An 18875-nucleotide genomic window follows, 5' to 3' on the forward strand; every position below is an offset into this window, starting at 1 on the left:
TTTTTTTTTCCCACATATCATTTTTAATCCGATCTTAAAGTATTTTCATTATACAGTACATGTGCCCTCTAGCTTCTAAACTTGCTATTTCTTATCAAATGTCGAAAACAATGATAAGTGTTGACATCGAAATAAGTGTTTTCAAGGCTATTTATTTTAACAACATTTAAAAGACTGGTGAGAATAATGTTTTTAGTGAAGACAGTACCATCAGTTCTGCTGCTGTGATGGCTCTTGCCATATGTTTCTGTGATATCCTTGAATGAAAAGAGAAAAAGCACCATCTCCCCCTTCTCATTCTTTATGGGCACGATGTCCAACAGACACCAGAACGAACTTCCTGTGATAACACACCAAAAAGAAGAGTTACACAGAGATATATGGCTACTTCTAAATCTTAAGAAGCAGTTTAATCGCGCACATCCCAGCCAAGTATGGGTGCTGGATCTCATATATAATGCAAGTAACAAAGTAAAGATCCGCACACCAGAGAGCTCCCATTTAAATGATTTATTAATGTACAACATACCTACTGGGAACTACCCATGTGGAAGATGTCGACAATGCCATTTTACTTATAAAACCAACACATTTAATCACCCACATAATGGCAACAAATATAGGATAAAAGAGGTAATTTCTTGCTCTACTACCAATGTGATTTATATGCTGACATGCCCCTGTGGATTATCATATATAGGCAAGACCACTAGGACACTGAAAACTAGGATCTCGGAACATCGCAGTGCTATCAGAAATGGTGTTATATCTAGCCCTGTTGCTGTACATTTCATGAATGCCAAACACAATGTATCTAGTTTAAAATACAGTATGTGGGAATAGAGACTATTAAGTGTCCATGTGGGGTGGGTAACGTTGATAACATACTCTTAAAGAGAGAATTATTTTGGATATATATATACGTTAAATACTTTAGCTCCTAGAGGCCTCAATGAAGAATTTGATATCAGACCTTTTTTAGGGTAATTTGTTATGTGAGTAGTATTTCTGGTGCTCTGAGACTCTCTATTGTTGTCTACATTTCTCTTTTTTTATGTAGTTATTTATTTTATAAATATGGACTGGTATAATTTCACTGAATATTTGATCCTCATTGTCTAATGATGCAGTTTTGAGAGAAAAAACAGATGCCTCTAACTTGTCTTATAGAGTGGATAAAATGGTTCACCTTTTTACTTTTTACGCTTTACTTTACCTGATTATGTTGTTAATTTAAATATGGTAATGATATGTATTGGATTTGTGATTTCATACACTCACATTAAGAGTAAGATTGTAACGTGTTTTGATGTTAATATGTATACTGTATGATATGTGATTATATGTATATATGGTGGATACACAGACATGGTATAATAGTTGATATGTCCATTCTTTGATGGATGTTAGGTTTACACGGACAATGTGCAATAACCCAGGTGCGTGTTTATTTGTGTATATTTAGATATTGATATATTGATATGTATATTTATTCCCTGTATGTATTTTTACTTGATGAGTGTTTTGTGTATACATGGGCACTGTGCAATATTGGATGTGAATGTATTTATAAAAATGAATCCGGTAATTTTGTGGTGTAATCACATGACACAGAGACTAGAAAAGGGCAACTGTATTGTACTTCCTGTTAGTCTGAGGAAGGCCCGCGAAAGGCCCGAAATGTCACACATTAATAAATCATGTAAATGGGAGCTCTCCGGTGTGTGGATCTTTACTTTGTTACCTCTAAATCTTGGACAAACCTCAAACACACTTAACTCTTACAGTCCAAACAATATAGTAACATAGCGAGCTAATGTTGACATTGTGTTTTAAATTCTATAGCCAGAAGAGAACTGGCCCCTAAATATAGCAATATTTTCGTGTATATAACACCAAAATGTAGTTTTTCGCTACAGTGCTCATTATGGTGATAGGCCTCCATTTTGTGTATGTCGTTTAGGCCATTGCTCTACGGGCAGCAGGTTGAGCTCTGTAGGTCTCCTCCCTTTATGAGAGTTTTTTAGTAAGGTTGAACAGTAGACCTTGGTTCCCTGTTAGAAAGTATTAAGGGGTGTGTTAGCTAGGGTTTTTATAGGAGTAAAAATAGGGCCCTGAAGTTCCCATATATAGGTAGGCTATGCATACCCTTCCCATAGGCCTCCTCTGATTTAGAGTATGAGCCAATCTGTGGTAGTGAACAGGTTGGCCTTATTAAACAGAAGATTTTTGATCAGGCCACTGTTCATCTGAGCATCAAACAGACATTCTGTGTGAGATGGCTTCCTCCCTATTGGGAGTTTTTCTACTGAGGCCACCGCTCTGTCAAGCTCCAGATAGAACTACAAAATCAAGCATTGGCCTTCGTCGGGCCACCTTGATAGCCACCTTATACTAGAACAGTAGTTCTCCTCTCACTTTAGGGAGTCGTTTTGAGATTATAGCTCTGAACTTCAGACACATAATATTCGTGTGCCTCTCAGTATCTGAGTGTTGGTTCCTTAGACCATCAAGAGATTTTATTCCTGTAAATCATATTCCTAGTTTTTATTCCTAGTTTTTCCAAGTACTGGCCTCCTCTTACTACAAGAGTCTAAGGCCCACCTTTTGCATTAGGTGTAAATGCTAGTGGTGTAACAGGGTAGATAGCAGCATAGGTTGCAGGCTACCTTCAAGAAGCCTCCCATGCAGATATCTATGGGCGTTGTCAGGTCTTTCTCTCTAGAGAGTAAGAAGCAGTGTGCTCTGGCCTCCGCCCTTTACAGAATTGAGTGTAGTAGCTGGCAGCAAGGCCTTAAGTTAAAAAAGGATTTTTCTCCTGAGCCCCTTGAATAAAATAATTCAAGTCATAAGGTCGATTGCTGTTGGCCACTTAATGAGTCCTCCATTCCCTTGGGTTTAGTAGAGAATATAAAATCTGTCTTGTAAAAATACAAGATAATAGGCCTCGACCCTGATACATTCCTCATGCTGATAGTGCTCCCCTTGTTAGGGTCATTCATTGGAGTACTTTGCTACCCATAGCTTGAATGTTATCACTCTTCACCACCCAGGCTCAGGTAGAGACATATTAGTTACTTCCTCCCATTTGGAATGGTTGAGGATGCTCCCTTAGAGCCAAAGCACTGCCCGGGCTGACGCCTGTGATATTCAGAGCTGTAGGCCTTACAGTAGGCCTCCTCGATACTCCGGTAGCGTGATATTGTACTCTCCTTGCTTTAAAGGGTCGATAGCACTTGTGCTGAGTACACTGCCTGTTGGCAATGTTAAATAAGTATAACCAGCCCCACAGAAATGTCTGTGAGAGCACCTAGGCTTCTGAAGGCTAGCTCTGTTAAACATCCTCGCTATCAAGTAGTTAGGCCTTAGCAGGCCTTCTTGAAGGCAGCTCCCCAACTAGTTGGATGCTTAGTATTGCAAAGGCATTAAGTATCACGTTGCCAGCTTCATGGAGCCTCATCCTGCTGTGAAATACAGACTGAACGGCGGCTCAAAACACCTAACCACTGCATGAGCAAATGATATGCAAACTAAATTTCTAGGGTGGATACAGCAAACTAGTGTCACGCTAGTAAAGTTTCAATGGGTGACAATTGTAATCAAGGTAAAGACGATTACAGTGACATACAGAGTCGAACATTAGGCACACGAGTCTGTTATTGATGTGCAAACAAACCGTGTGTTTGCAGCACTCTTTGCGCACTGATCTGTTGAAAATGTGTAAAAATTGGGGGACGGGGAGGTGCCATTGTGTACGTTGTGTCAAAACGGAGACCCACTGTCTTTGACTTTGAAAACCCCTGTGCTACAGTATATAAATAAACCTGACTTTACTTGATATTGGACAAGGCCTAAAGCAATGCCCAAGCAAACACCCAGAAACCCCATTGTAGTGACAGGATCTGCGAACACTACTCACATTTCATTCAGACAATGTAAAAATCAAGTTAAGTCCAGTTTATTTATTGTATATACCACTTTATACAATACAAATTGCTTCAAGTCAGCTTTACAATTGTAACAACAATTGTAACAGCTGTAACTTTACAACAGGGGAACACCATCAATTTCACAATGGTCTTCAGTGAGGAATCAGTTTCAGTTAAAATTACAAATCTATGTTAGCTGCAATTAAGTACTTTTGAAAACCTTGATTAGCTTCTTCAGGTGGGTTTTAATTTGGATGCTTCAGGATGCATCTTCTCATTCATTCCTACCTTGAACTCAAAGTAACGTATACTCTTTAATCTAACAGTTCAATAACTATAGTAACAGATATATCTATTTTTGACTTTTAACTGTATAGCCAGAGGAGAACTGACATCCTGGTGTTGCCTGTTTTCGCTAAAGGTTTTCTCTCTATTTTTCAACAACAAAAGTTTTACGTTCCTTGCCACAGTTGCATTTGGCTTGCACAATGGGCAGGGCAACTTAACTTCTTTATGAAACTGCTAAGGGTTGGGTGATATGCCTAAATTTATATGCATTGTTGTTGTTGTTTTTTATCATGGCAGTGATTATCCAACATATTAGTTGTCAACTGAAGTTAGTACAGTATTATTTCTACAGTATTATTACCATTCTTCTTGTAGAACTGCACCTCAGCCTGGTACTCCTCCTTGCCCTCCAGAGCTTTCTCCACACTCTGAGTAACCTGCTCACTAGTGCCCAAGCCATATAGGAAATGACAGCTGCAGTTCTTCTGCATCACCTCTGTTCGTCCGAACCCCGTCAACTCACAGAATCCATCGGAACAGTATACAATGGGATAGCCCCGGTGACCCTGAGCATTTCCAAGGAGGAAGTTGCTGTCTGAGGAACAAAAACATGATCATGAATAATAATGTTTTGAAAGACATTGTAAAGTTAGTTTTGAGTATTGTGTTTTGTGCAGTACTGTTGCTATACCATTTTATCATTTCCAAATCAATATCCCCATGTGGTATCTTTGCATTTCTACTTACATGACGTATTTCTGGTATTAAGTTCAAGTGGATGTGAATACCCTTTACGAAAAAGAAGTTTATTCAAGTGTACTATTAGTAGGCTATACTTTTAAACTAAAAATAAGAAAGTATACTTCCAGTCTACTTTGTATGTTCTCAGAAATATACTTATGTAAGCTACTTAAAATTGCACTTATACTTGACTTACACCGACAGAATAACGTGACATGAGAATATGTGTGTATTTTTAAGTAAAGTGTAGCCTACCACACGTACATTTAGGCCACTTACGTTTTCATACACACTGAAATGTAGAATAATGACATATTGACAGCACTTAAACATAAAATATTTAGCCTACATATTGACAGCACTAAAATGTAAATTATTTACTTATGAACAACTTTACAGATGTACAAATTTAGTAATATTAAAATTGTGGCATTCACAAAAGACAACAATTTTATTCGTTCGCTGTAATCCAAATCTTTAGAAGCCATACGTTTGTGAGGAACAGATCCAAGTCAGCCCTTTATCCAGAGATCTTCATCTCCATTCTCCGCAGCGACCGTAAACGTCAAATCCTGCTCTCGTTATGATGAATTCAAATTAAAAATTATACATTTGGAATTGGTAAATGCACACCTTCACAGAGTGAAGCCGGATTAACATCTTCATGGATTAATAATTTAAATTATGCTCTGTACCTCATACAAAACTATTACACACCGCCAGAGAGGACCGCGACTGCAACACATTGTCATTTGAACCCCTTTTGGTATCGCTTTTGACATTTTTTGCAAAAAATAAATTGTGATTACACTTGTCTGTCTGTTATGTTTTTCTTTATAACTGTACAAAGTTTTAAGAAATGGCTATGTGTAGGTGTCACAGATAAACAGGAGAAGGAATACAGTTATTGTTGAACAGGTACTTTATTGAACAGGTAATGAGTAATTTGCAGATAGGTTGCAGACAGTCACACTTAGCTCATTGATCTTTCTTTCTTTTGCAGGTGATAAAGCAGTATAGGGATGAGATGTGGAACATAGGTACAAGGATGCGTGTAGTGAGTATAAGGTGAGCATACAGGTAAGTAGGAGTCAGGCAAGCAAGAGCGCTCTCCTGTAGAGACTGACGAGACTGGAAAACAGGTGAGTGTGGATGGTGAGTATATGTCAGGGAGGTAATCAAGTGGTGACAGATGTGACTGGTTAGAATACGATTGTGAACGGATGGGTGGAGCTGAAGGACCTGGTGCTAAAGGCGTGTTGGTGGAATCTGTGACAGAAACTGCGATGATGAAGGTATTGGGTGGGATAGGGTAGGAGTAAATACCCCTGTGTTGAAGTCAATTAGCCAGTCCTCATTTTCCGCACTCACTACTCCCTCGTCCAATGATGTTGTGGGCTCACACCCCTGGTCAGACTCACGATGGAGCTTCACTTCCGGGGCGAGGGTCAGATCTGTCCTCTTCTCATCTGGCTCTGGCTGACACGTCGCGGCAGGTGGTAGCTCTCCGTCTGCAGGGTGGCTCACACGAATTCTCTGCGGTCAATGGTAGTGATTCGGGCTCAGGGTCTGGCTGTGTCCTGGATCGGGGGAAGGACACTCTCCAGACACCGGATGATGGCTTCTTTCAAGGTCAGTCCGGTGGTGTCTGGGAGGTCAATGGGATGATGGTAATTTGCCCCTATCCAGAACAGAGACTTCAGGGTCTCGTTGTCATTGAAAGAATTGCTGTCATCGTCCAGCTCAGTTCAGTTCTCATGTTATGAGAATGGGGGCTGGTGATGGCAAGACGACAAAAACGTTCGGTAAAACTAAAAAAATCGTGGCTCTCCTGAGCCGCAACAGCAAGTCCATCCATTTTTAGCCCGGTCATCTGCCATGTGTGGTTGCAGGTAAACAGACAAAGATGAAGAAGGAGGTTCCAACACGATATTAAAGGGGTCATTGGATGCCCATTTTCCACAAGTTGGTATGATTCTTTAGGGTCTTCATGTAAAGTTTGTACCATACTTTGGTTAAAATTCCTCAATGGTTGTGTAAAACACCCTTTTTACCTCCTCAAAAACTGCTCTGTTCACAGCGACCCATTTCGGTGCATATCTTTTTAAATGATAACTAGTGCAAAGTGCCCATGCAAAATCAGTTTTTGTGTGTGTTTTTAGTAATTGTTGGTTCGGTGTATTTCATGTGGTTCATGGTAGAAAGCAAATACTGATACTGACATAATGACATACAATAAATATAAAAAATTGAACTACACGATTGAGGGAGCAGGCTACACAGTGAACTTGAGCAAACAGTTTGTGAATAGGCTACTACAAATGATGGCAGTGAAAGAGACTGTGAATGCATTGAATAGGATATGTTTATTTGGTGAATAGCATATTGATCACTATTTCACAGTTAGCGATAACGTTAAGCGCACCAGAATAAAATATAATATTCAGAAATAAACAGTGTAGCTGACTTACAGATTCAGTTAACATCCACAAATGAATAAGCGTGACGATTCAGGGAGCAGGCTACACAGTGAACTCAGAGAAAACTCTACTTAAGCTCCGGTGCTTTCTTCGACCCTCTCTGGTCCTGCGCTGTGCTCACTCAGTGTGCAGTGTGAGAGGGGGAGTGGCCTCTGGTCCTGCGCTGTGCTCACTCAGTGTCAGTGTGAGAGGGGGAGTGGCCTCTGGTCCTGCGCTGTGCTCACTCAGTGTGCAGTGTGAGAGGGGGAGTGGCCTCTGGTCCTGCGCTGTGCTCACTCAGTGTCAGTGTGAGAGGGGGAGTGGCCTCTGGTCCTGCGCTGTGCTCACTCAGTGTCAGTGTGAGAGGGGGAGTGGCACTCAGTGTGCACTGTGAGAGGGGGAGTGGCCTCTGGTCCTGCGCTGTGCTCACTTAATGTGCAGTGTGAGAGGGGGAGTGGCCAGCGGCTAGAGCGGCAGAAGCCATTGTGTGCTTTTTTTATCAATATATTTACTGATATCTTTTGCATTTCTAATCCAAACAACGTCAAACTTGGCATTGCACTTACTCGTGCCCGTAGCAAGACACCTGTCAAGTTTGAAATCCATCGGACGTACAGACAGACAGACAGACAGACAAACAGACGTTTCTGTAATTTATAGATGAGCAACTGCTCACCCCACCCCTCTCTTCCATGGGGCGTGTCAACACAAGACTCATAAAGTATGGCAACCTGCCTTGTGGAAATATGCTAATACGGGACAGTCCGTCAGTGGTCGTGGGTTGAGCATGATCAAAATGACATCATATTGCTCAGAAAATACAAACGGCTTGATTATTGAGAGTGTTAAAAAAAGGAGTGAATGGATGTTTTTCATTATATGAAATGGTGGCTGTGTCCACACACTGCAAATACACATTTATATGTGTCACTTTTATATAACACCACATAAAAGTGAATTTAGCATCTGTTGACCCCTTTAATATCAAATATTCACAAGGTTAACAGAAGGTAGCGACACACAGTAAATGTGAACGTGACCAGACAGAGAATGAACCTGAGGGTACAACTTAAATTGTAACTCAAACAAGATAATTAATAGAACACAGCTGAACCAAACAAACTCATATAGTAACAGGGACCATGGTAACAAAAAATTGAAAACAAACTAAAAGTCCATTAAAACTGAACAGAACTGTGACGGTTCCTAATATGTGTAGGCTAGTCGGTAACACTTTGCAATAAGGTTTCATTGGGTTTATAAGGTTTCATACACTGTACATAGGAATTTACTTCTACTTTACCCTTTCCCCACAACTGTGAAGCTTTGGGGGTGTTAATGGACTCAATCTACTCCATCTGTGTTTTGATCATTCTGAATCCCATCCAGGCGTAGTCTTTGACAAAAATTTGATTTTCTTAGCTTTTTGTTTAAAATGTTCTATACTTAAAAATATACTTGAACACTGCATGAACTTGAAGTATACTAAGTGTGTGTGTGTGTGCGTGTGTGTGTGTGTGTGTGTGTGTGTGTGTGTGTGTGTGTGTGTGTGTGTGTGTGTGTGTGTGTGTGAAGAAATTGTAATAACTCGATTTTCAGTACTTTGTATTTATTTTAACAATTTTAATATTTTAAGAATTTTAATTATTGCAGTGCATTTTGAAATATACTGTAAGTTGTTTCTTTACAGATTTTACAAGATAAAGTATTTGTCAATGACACCCAGGATCTGTTGCACACCAAATCCTCTGACATCGTCCTGTCAGTCATTTCTCATACTATCTTCACAAGATAAGTGAAATCTGATGTTCTGTAATGTAATTGACTACTGCAGCAACCCTGTTCCTGCGTTCTGTGTGACTGGTCGTAACTGATCGAAAGATTAACAGCGCATTCTTATTTCAGTGTTGTTATTTAAGCAGAGTACATTCAGTTTAACAGCATTAACAGCACGCCAAAGAGAGAAAGGTTTCAACTATGCATATGCATTTTAAACACTATGTTTTTGCTCCATCGATCCATGCAATAGGCTAATGTATGTTCTTAAATGAGCAAATTTCAACTGCTCATGGCCCATTTTAGTGGTGGAAAAATGACACTTTAAAATCAGTCCGAGCTGATGTGTCAAATTTTCATGTTGGCCTAGGCAATTTTGTTTTATGTAGTAATATTATTCACTGCTCTGCCATCTGTATTTGCTTAGTAGTTTTTAGTTTCATAGTTGTAGTAGTGACAGGTTTATTTATGGTCCGACATGTTTTTTTTTTAGCGGGGGATACTCTGCGTTATGTCATCACCCCCTTATGTTACTTCAGGCACCCCCTCCTCAGTTTATGACTCTACTCTCATATTGATATGACTTTATTCTCAAAATAGCATGATATTTATCTCATAACTCTACAGCTTTAATTTTTAAATGTGTATCTCTTGAGACCATGGGAGTGACATACCAGCTGGCCTACCTTACTGTTTAATAAACAGTCAATGAACTGTCAGTACTGTCACTACAATACAACAGTGGTGAAAAATTGCAGAGCCTTAGCTAATATATTGCCAAAATTATTTATGTAAAGGGGCAGCATTTAGAATTTTGGATGGAGCACACATTTATTATCACTTTACAGTATTTTATTAAAAGAGTAGGAGAACCCAACCTCAACTTGATGTCTATATATGTATTACATTGAACAATTAAACAAATTAATCATCTTTATTAACAATTGAAAATGTGTCCATTTTGCTGCCTGGAAATAGATCTGACACAGTCCCAAGAATATGTAGAATCTGATCGAACTGAGTCCTCTCCATCATCCCAGGATAAGAAATTCACTGGAAGCAACAGATTTCTGTGTGTGACAGTTTGAGTGTCTCTAATATTTGTTTTGACTCATTAGATCTGAAATTGGAAGACACGTCCACTGTCGTTAAGCCTCGTCTTGACATTGAGCACACCTGTGCGGCACTATTACTGAGGCGAGTTAGGTTTTAGAGGCTTTATAAAAAGCATGTTTAAGTGTGGTCGTGTCATTCTCCCTCTATGTGTGCTCATGTCATGGGGGCCATAAAGGGCTAATGGGGTCTAGAGTTCCTGTTGCTTTTCCCTGCCTGGTGAATTGCTTGATTTATTGCTTTTTCTCACAGTCGCAGATAAATATATGTTTGTCATTAGGGATGTTGTGTGCGTGAAGTGGCGAGCGTAGGTAGCATAAAGCTCACAGTAATCTAAATTTCACCTACTAGGTAAGAAACTTTATTGTGGGTTTTCTCTTATTTTGGAAGGGGTGAAATCATTTGAAATTGATGCACTTTTCGTGCTTCTATTGTACTTTTATTTCAGGTGCGGCCCAAGAGCGCTAGCTGCTGTTTCGTACCTGTTTTGTGCTGCTGTTTTGTATACCCGTTTTGTGCTGCTGTTTACTTGTTTGTATTGCTGTTTCACCGTCCTGTTCATCCGGCTGACTGTGTCAGACTGCGGTGGACATTGCTGTTTTGAACCACTGAACGACCGAGTGTTTACAGACGATTCTGCCCTATCGCTCTGTATGTGATGAAGTAATGGACATTTTTGTCTTTTGGGCTATTAAATTAAACTAACATGCCTGTTTTCTGGTTCCTTAAAACAGCTTGAACGATTTTTTTTTGTTTGTTTGTTTTGTTGGTATGACAGGTTTCTTTGCCAGTGTATATCTACATGTGGATGCTTGATGACTGTGATACTGAAGCTTAACTGAAGGGGAGAGTTTTTTTTTTTTTTTTTTTTTTTTTGTTCCTTTTATTTTGTTTATCACTTGCTTTTAAGAAGCTTTATTCACGGATTTGCTGTGTGGTTTGTCCCTTGTTAAAGTTGGGTTGATTATGGTCTCTTATTAACTTTGGGTATTTAATTGGTAAACTGGGCAAGAGATCTATGTTGAGTGCTTTTTAGAATGAATGTTTTTTTTTTTGTGATTATTATTATTATTATTATTTTTTTAATCATTTTGGAAAGTCACGTATCTGTCTTTAATCCAATCTGAACCAGCAGGGTCCTTCATATTATTGTAACTCCTTTTGGTTTAATTCTTTTTGGGGGATTTTTATTTTATTTTCCTGAGTGGAGAAATAACCTAGGTGGCGTAGTCAGGTTTCTTAAGTACTTTTAGCCAAAGGTTACATGTGCATCACTTTTTCTTAGCCAGTCTGAACATCCTTAATCCTGTACACATCAATCTCTGGTCTCACTGACAGTACCTCATACAGAACAGAGTCCCACTTTCTACAACTTTCCTCATGCCTTTCTCTCCACGGTTAGGCAGCAAAGCTCTATCTCCCACTTCTAAGGGTGAGCCTCTGACCTTCCAATTGTAAAGAATGGCATGACGGTTCTGCTCTTTGAGACTTTGTTTCTGGGCAATTTCTGCAGCTGTGCTCAGGTCTCTTCTCAGTGCAGTAACAAACTCAAGCTGGCTGATCATCTTATCATCAAGAAAGACATACTGAAACATGTCAATCAGCAGCCTTGGAATACTCCCAAACATAAGATAAAAATGAACAAACCCAGTTGTTTCATGTACAGTACAATTTATTGTTGCTGAATGTTAACGTCTCTAGAGGCTGTGGCCACCTTGACTTGGATTTGACTGGGATAACTCTTATCATATTCCCTAGCCATCACCAAGCAAGTTCTTAATGATTTTTCATTAAGGTCATTCCAAAGGCGATGGGCAACTTGCTTAGCAGACTGGTTGTGATGTGTGAAGGGAAGTCATGTGCCATCTTAGAAAATCTGTCACTACTAGGACATCTTCCCTGAAGTCTATTCAGCACTCCAAAAGTCTATGCATATTAGTTCCATAGCTTCAGAGGTGCGACAGGGCGCACAAGCATCTGTTTCTGGAGTTTTCCCGATAACATTTATGTTTTTCACATAAAGCTTGATGTCCTTACTCATCCCTGGCCAAAAGAATCTTTCGGATGCGAGGGAGTGAGTTCTTACACTACTCTGATGTCCAGCTGCATCATGAACACCACAGAGAATGTCATGCTTCAGGGAAGTTTCTTATTCATCAGACGCTGTACAGCACATGATTACAAATCTTTAGCTTTTTCCTGTGCTTCAAAAGGTTTGTCACAGAGCTGGGTTCCTTTGCTCTCTCACTCTTTGAAGGACGTTTATGTCTCAGAACATAGTTGATGACTCTACCAACTATGTTGTACTGCTCTTGGAGATGGACAAGTCTGGAAAATGGGTTCGCAACAGATGGATCTTCTGCAGCCTGGCCACAGTCAACGGACTAACTCCACCATCCCAAGACAGGAGAAACTTCAGCAGCATCGAAGGATCCAGGACATGAGCCATTCACGTCATCCTGAAGCTCCGTTGACAGTTTTCTGACAGTTTTTAGTGACACGAAAGGCATCATGCATAACAACACCAGTGACCTCATTCAAGAGAGAAACTTATGGTTCTTTCAACAGATGATGGCTGACACAAGACTTAACAAAGGGCTCTCTGCTCTAGGTATCTGCAACAATGTTTTTCGTGACTGGCACATACTTCAGATCAAAGTCGTATGCAGCGAGCTTCGCTGCCCATTGCTGTTCAATCGCATCCAATCTGGGTTTGGTTAGAATATAGGACAAGGGATTATTATCAGACCATGCAGTGAAATGTCTCCCTTTTAGCCAATGGCTAAACGTGTCGCAAATGGCCCACTTTAAAGCCAGAAATTCAAGTCTATGTGCTGAGTGGTTCATCTGGGACTTGGAGAGTGTTTTGCTTGCAAAAGCAAATGGGCATGCAATATTCTCACCAGGCGGCACCTGAGATAACACAGCACTTATGCCATTCAATGTAGCATCAACAGAGAGAATAAAGGGATGACTGAAATCTGGGTGTTCAAGAATTTAGAGTTTCAAAAGCCATTCGACACTCACTAGTCCAATTCTCTGGAGAAAGCTTCATGACACTGAGTGGCCGCCTCATTCGACCACACTTCCTTTGAGCTATGTTCTGTGACCGATCTGATAGGAGACTGAAAACTGGTTTTGCCTTAGCAGAACAGTCCTTAATGAAATGCTGATAATATAAAATCATATCCAGGAAAGATCTGATCTTCTTTTGAGAAAGGGTTATACCATCCGTATACCATCACCAAAAATGGACATCCTCATCCTCATAAAGGTTGCTGGACTGTTGGTCAGTCCCTGAGGTAGCCAATTGTACTCATGGAGACCGAAAGAAGAGAAAAAAGTGGTGTACTTCTTATGCTCTTCAAACAAGGGAACATTATAAAACCCAGAAGTCAAGTCCATATAAAACCTTGCCTCCCAGGGCTGTGAGTGCATCCGCTTGGTGTGGGAGTGGGTGGGTTTCCTTCACTGTCTTCACATTCAGCCATCTACAATCTGTATAAATACGAGGGTCAACATTTATTTTCCACACTAAAACTAGCGGAGATGCATATTCATTCTGAGATTTCCTCATAATGCCCTTCAATTCAATCTCATTTAAGACAGTGCACAGCTTATCATAGTGACAGGGGGCTGTACACTACGTCAATTCTCGTCCACCAAGTGGATTTTGTGGACAAAGTCAGTGGCTTCCCCACAGTCGGCTTCCCCAAAGGTCAACTCATACTTCTCAATTAAATTCAGAGGCCCATTCTAGTTTCCTAGCCCTTTGAGAAGACGCAGATTTCACCCTCTCAGGACTAACAAGGCGGGAGTGGTCAGGAGAGCGACACTGGAAGCACAACTTTTTGTCACATTGTCGTAATCCATAAAACAGGCAAAATGTCAAACACATGGGCAACCAATCCAGACAAGCAACAGGGCAGAAAACATAGGCAAAAAACAAGGGTATAGTCCAGAAAACAGGCAGAGAATTAAAAACCAAGACACATGAAACTAGGCAGAAATGCAGTGTAACACATACAAGAAAATCAAATCATAACATCATTCTAATATGATGATTTGATACTCAGTTATTATCAATGATGGAAACAGTTGTGCTGTTTAATATATTTTTTTGGAATACTTTCTTCAGGATTCATTGATGAGTAAAACGTTAACAGCATTTATTCATAAAAACAGCATTTATTCAAAATAAAAACATTTCTAACAATATAAATCATTACCATCACTTTTATCAATTTAACGCATCCTTGTTGAATTAAAGTACTAATTTCTTAAAAAAAAAAATAGTTATTGTTCCCAAACTTTTGAACGGTAGTGTATATTGTTACAAAAGATTTCTATTCTAAATAAATACAGTTCTTTTTAACTTTTTATTCATCAAATAATCCTGAAAAAAGTATCTCAGGTTATAAAAAAAATATTAAGCAGCACAATTGTTTCCAACATTGATCATAAATCAGCATATTAGAATGATTTCTGAAGGATCATAAGACACCAAAGACTGGAGTACTTGCTGATGAAAATTCAGCTTTGCATTTTAAAATATATTGAAAAAGAGAACCATTATTTTAAATTGTAATAATATTTCATAATATTACTGCTTTTTTTTTTTTTAACTGCAGGCTTGATGAGCATAAGAGACTTCTTTCAAAAACATTAAAAATAGTAATGTTTCCAAACTTTTGACTGGTAATGTATATTACAATTCAATTAACAAATGATTTTAATGACAATAAAATAAACCCCCTTTATGTATGTGTGTGTGTTACATGTGCTGAAACGTTGTGAATGTAAACCAATAATGAATGTAAGACATGTTTTCAAGCAACAAATCAGTGTGTACTTTTACAAAAAAAAAATTAAAAAATAAAATGTTTTGCCTTTTTGACCTTTTCCAGACTAATAAGCCTTAGTATTTATTTATTATTATTATTATTATTATATATATATATATTTTTTTTTGTCAAGGCATTCCTGTAGCTCAAACAGTAGGGCATGGCATGGCACTATCAACGCCAATGTCACGTATACCAAATGTATACTCTGAATGCAAGGTAAGTAATCTTGGATAAATGCAGCGGCTAAATATGTAAATGTAAATCTAATTCAGGCAATAGTCTGGTTTATATTGGGCAGGGCCAGACAAATTAAAGCTGTTCATTAACCAAAACAATCAAAAACAACCCACCATTAGCTCTTTATGATGTTTTATTAACAAAATTCCGAAGGAGCACATTCAGATAATCTACCCAATCAGCACAAGGAGGCCTATATATAAATAGCAGACTCACCTCTGTCCCATGACAGTTTTCGAGCAACCCTCCTCCACCCCAACTCACTCCTCACTCTTATCTGTTCTTATCTCAGCCAGGGAAATGGGGGAAGTACTCTGGGTTGTAAGTGTGAACTCGCAAACTGGTGGAAGACTTTTGAAACCACCTGACTCTATTTATATGCTACCACAATCTATAATAAAATCTCAACTCATAAAATATAAAAAAATGAGCACAAACTCACAAATACAGATGGGGACAAACACTTTATTTGTTGCCCAAACAGTTTGATAGGTTGTATATCTTCAACATTTTTGCTCTTTCATAAATAGATTTTATTGGTTTGTTTGCTTGATAACAATCTACAATTTTGCTGTAAGGCTGTTTACTGTAACTTTTCTATTGTGATACATTACCCAATATAGTGTGACAACATGCCCCAATAGCAGGGTCAATACGTGTTAAATGAATTGCATGTTTCTTCCTGGTCATTAACGGTGGAAATGTTCAATAGTGTTTTCTGTAGCTACTAGCACGGTATATGCCTATTCAGAAATGGACATTCAAATATGAACTACCCTGAGAAATATTCACTGAAGTAAATTGTGTGACAGCTAGCCCTGATCTACTGATATATTTGTATGAAATTAAAGGTTATATAAACAATGAAAGTGAAATGATCAACATTTGTTGTTTGTAGAAGCGTCTTCAGTAAGTCATTGGTTAGTACCACAAGCTCAGCTTCACTGCGTCTACTGCGCAGAAAAGCTGGTCTCTACGGCAACAAGAGGGCAGCTATTTTGGGCCGTGAGTAAACTGGTGCTCTGTTACCCAGAAACATCCAGCATTGTGAAGAAAGAGCAAAAGAAATGTATCTCAAGACGAGAAGTTAACATTAACGACACATCTCCTCTATATTCTTCATCTCAAACTGTTGTTAGAAATAAAGACCCATGTGAGAAAACATCCTTATAATGTCAAATGAATCCTCATGTGAAGAACATGACATAAGTAAAGTGAAGAAAAAGGAAATGAATCCACAAGCACATAAAATGCCGCCTTCTTCATGCTGAGAGTCAATGGCATGCCCACAGAACCATGTGGTAAAAAGCTGAAAAGTGAAATTTGGCACATTGAAAGACGAGATTCTGAACATTCCTGACGGCCCCTTCTCAAACACTTCAGCATCACCACCAAGTCAAAGTTGCACTTTTTTTTTAACCAGCTCTTGGTAACCTTGATAAATGTTGTGGTGATTATGCTCTGAGGTTGTGTGAGCATTTAGTGCTAATAATATATATTTTATAATTATGTCCTTAGGTCAAGTCACATTTATTTATATAGTGCTTTATACAAAACTGATTGTTGCTAAGCAGCTTCATATTAATAATCAGGAAAATAACAGTGTAAATGTTGTCGAATTCAGTTGATCAAACACTCATGCAGAGTACAATTATATCTTGCAGCATAGCATATTATTAGAATAAGAAGCTGTGAATATGCATGAACATGCAGTTGTGGGTTTGTGTGAGAGTGGTGTTATCTAACAGAAGAGATTAAGTTTGCATGTAAGCTGTGTGAAGGGTTTTCTTCATTACTATGGTAAGAAAGCACAGATGGGAGGATTGTATGCTACTTTTATGTCATCAGATTTGTGTGGTATGGCTGCCCATAATCTTGGTACAAATACTGTTATGGAAGAATATTATCAAATTTCTTCAGATTTGAAAACTTTGTTGAATTGTGAATTTTTTTTGCTTTATGATTATATTTTAGTATTTTGTGTTGTAATGCTAAAAATCGTAGTCATTTGATAGATATTTCAATGCAATAGAGTAAAATTCACATCCTGGTTTTATTATGAATGAGAACCTTAACCTGACCCTTAACCATCACAGTCTTTTAACTAGTGGCTAAGAAGGTTCAGGATAAAAGTATTACACAAACAGCTATGTCCCTTGACATCCACTTTTCCCATGGCACACATGTATCTCAAAGACAAATGCCATGAGAGAACTCCAGCTACTGCAAAACACAAGATTCATCTCCCATGATAAAACAAGAACAAACACACAAGAGTATGGTATCTGTGTATACAGTATTAACTGCTTACGCAGTTATTTTCACTTTAAAGCTTATGATATGCCTTCATTTTGCTGTTAAATGAACAGTAAAAAAAAAAAAAAAAAAAATTGGTATTCAAGATTGATCCAGCCATCTATAAAATCTATACAAATGTTGATGGCGCTTTATTTTACACTTCGTGTACTTACGCAGGTATACTTACCTAAGAAAATACTGGGTAATATAAGGTACCTACAGGGGTAAAGTTAGCTTTAAGAGTAGGTTCGGGGTTAGTACCAAGTTATTACCCAGTTATTGTAATTACTGTAATAAGTTAATTGTATGTACATGGATAACTGGACTGTAAAAGGAAGTGCTACCAAAATGATAGTCCTTTGAACAGAAAATGCTACAATAAAAAAATTGTTTTAGTTAACTTTAATTTACTGTATATGGTAAAAAAAAATACATACAATTTTAGCCGATCATGCAATCACTTAGGAACGAACCCATGACCTTGGCGTTGCTAGCACCATGAGAATTATTTAAAATGGTAAATTATTTATGACTGAATCAACCACACAACATTAGTTTGCCTAACGGAAGTTATTTTTAAGGGTCAGATCAGTTAAGTCACTTTATTTCCAGGCCAGAAACACTTTAAAAGTGCAGCCTCACTGTACATAACTAATGTGTGCTCTTGCGCTACTATGGCAGTATCACACCTCAGTGCTCAAGGGGGTCATTAAACCAGATGTGTTATAATTCTGGTAGCAGTTATGAACATGTCAATAGTAAATTGCAAGACAGTATAAGTTTGTTCAAGACACATGTTTGAAAAAAGCCATTATTTTTGCACATCCATTTGATGACCCTACAGAAATGAAAAACCTTCACATTCAAGGTACCAACTGTATTTTTTCAGCTTGAGTGTTCTCTCTCATATGGGTTTGGTGTATGTGCATTTGTGCCAGTACTTACGAGTGCCATCGAAACGAGTTGCAATGGTGTCCAGGAAGGTGTTCTGGGGTGCCAGCAGCCCCTTCATCACTGGCATGATGCCCGGTTTCCAGAGTCAGCAGATGTTTAGGGGAAAAGCATCAATCTTCTTTACATCCCAAAGAAAGGGTGGCCAGGGCAGATGTGAGGTACAGCAGAGAGAGCGCATCCTAAAAGAGCGAACGTCCCCCCAAATGATGACTCCTCACTGTATACTTCCTCAG

At 38.7% G+C, this 18875-nt stretch overlaps 1 protein-coding gene across 1 annotated transcript in view; it reads right to left on the bottom strand.

Moving 5' to 3' along the window:
* kcnh4b (potassium voltage-gated channel, subfamily H (eag-related), member 4b) overlaps window positions 1-18875 on the bottom strand; it is a 42466-nt gene extending 23591 nt beyond the window's left edge. Inside the window, exons 1-3 of the mRNA XM_081392404.1 lie at window positions 18634-18875; window positions 4579-4812; window positions 209-340 (exon numbers count right to left, since the gene is read on the bottom strand). Coding sequence (XP_081248530.1) covers window positions 209-340; window positions 4579-4812; window positions 18634-18709 — 442 coding nt within the window. The 5' untranslated portion in view covers window positions 18710-18875. The remainder of the gene's footprint in view (window positions 1-208; window positions 341-4578; window positions 4813-18633) is intronic.

Source organism: Scardinius erythrophthalmus, assembly GCF_964197995.2.
Source record: "Scardinius erythrophthalmus genome assembly, chromosome: 18".
NCBI classification, from domain to species: domain Eukaryota; kingdom Metazoa; phylum Chordata; class Actinopteri; order Cypriniformes; family Leuciscidae; genus Scardinius; species Scardinius erythrophthalmus.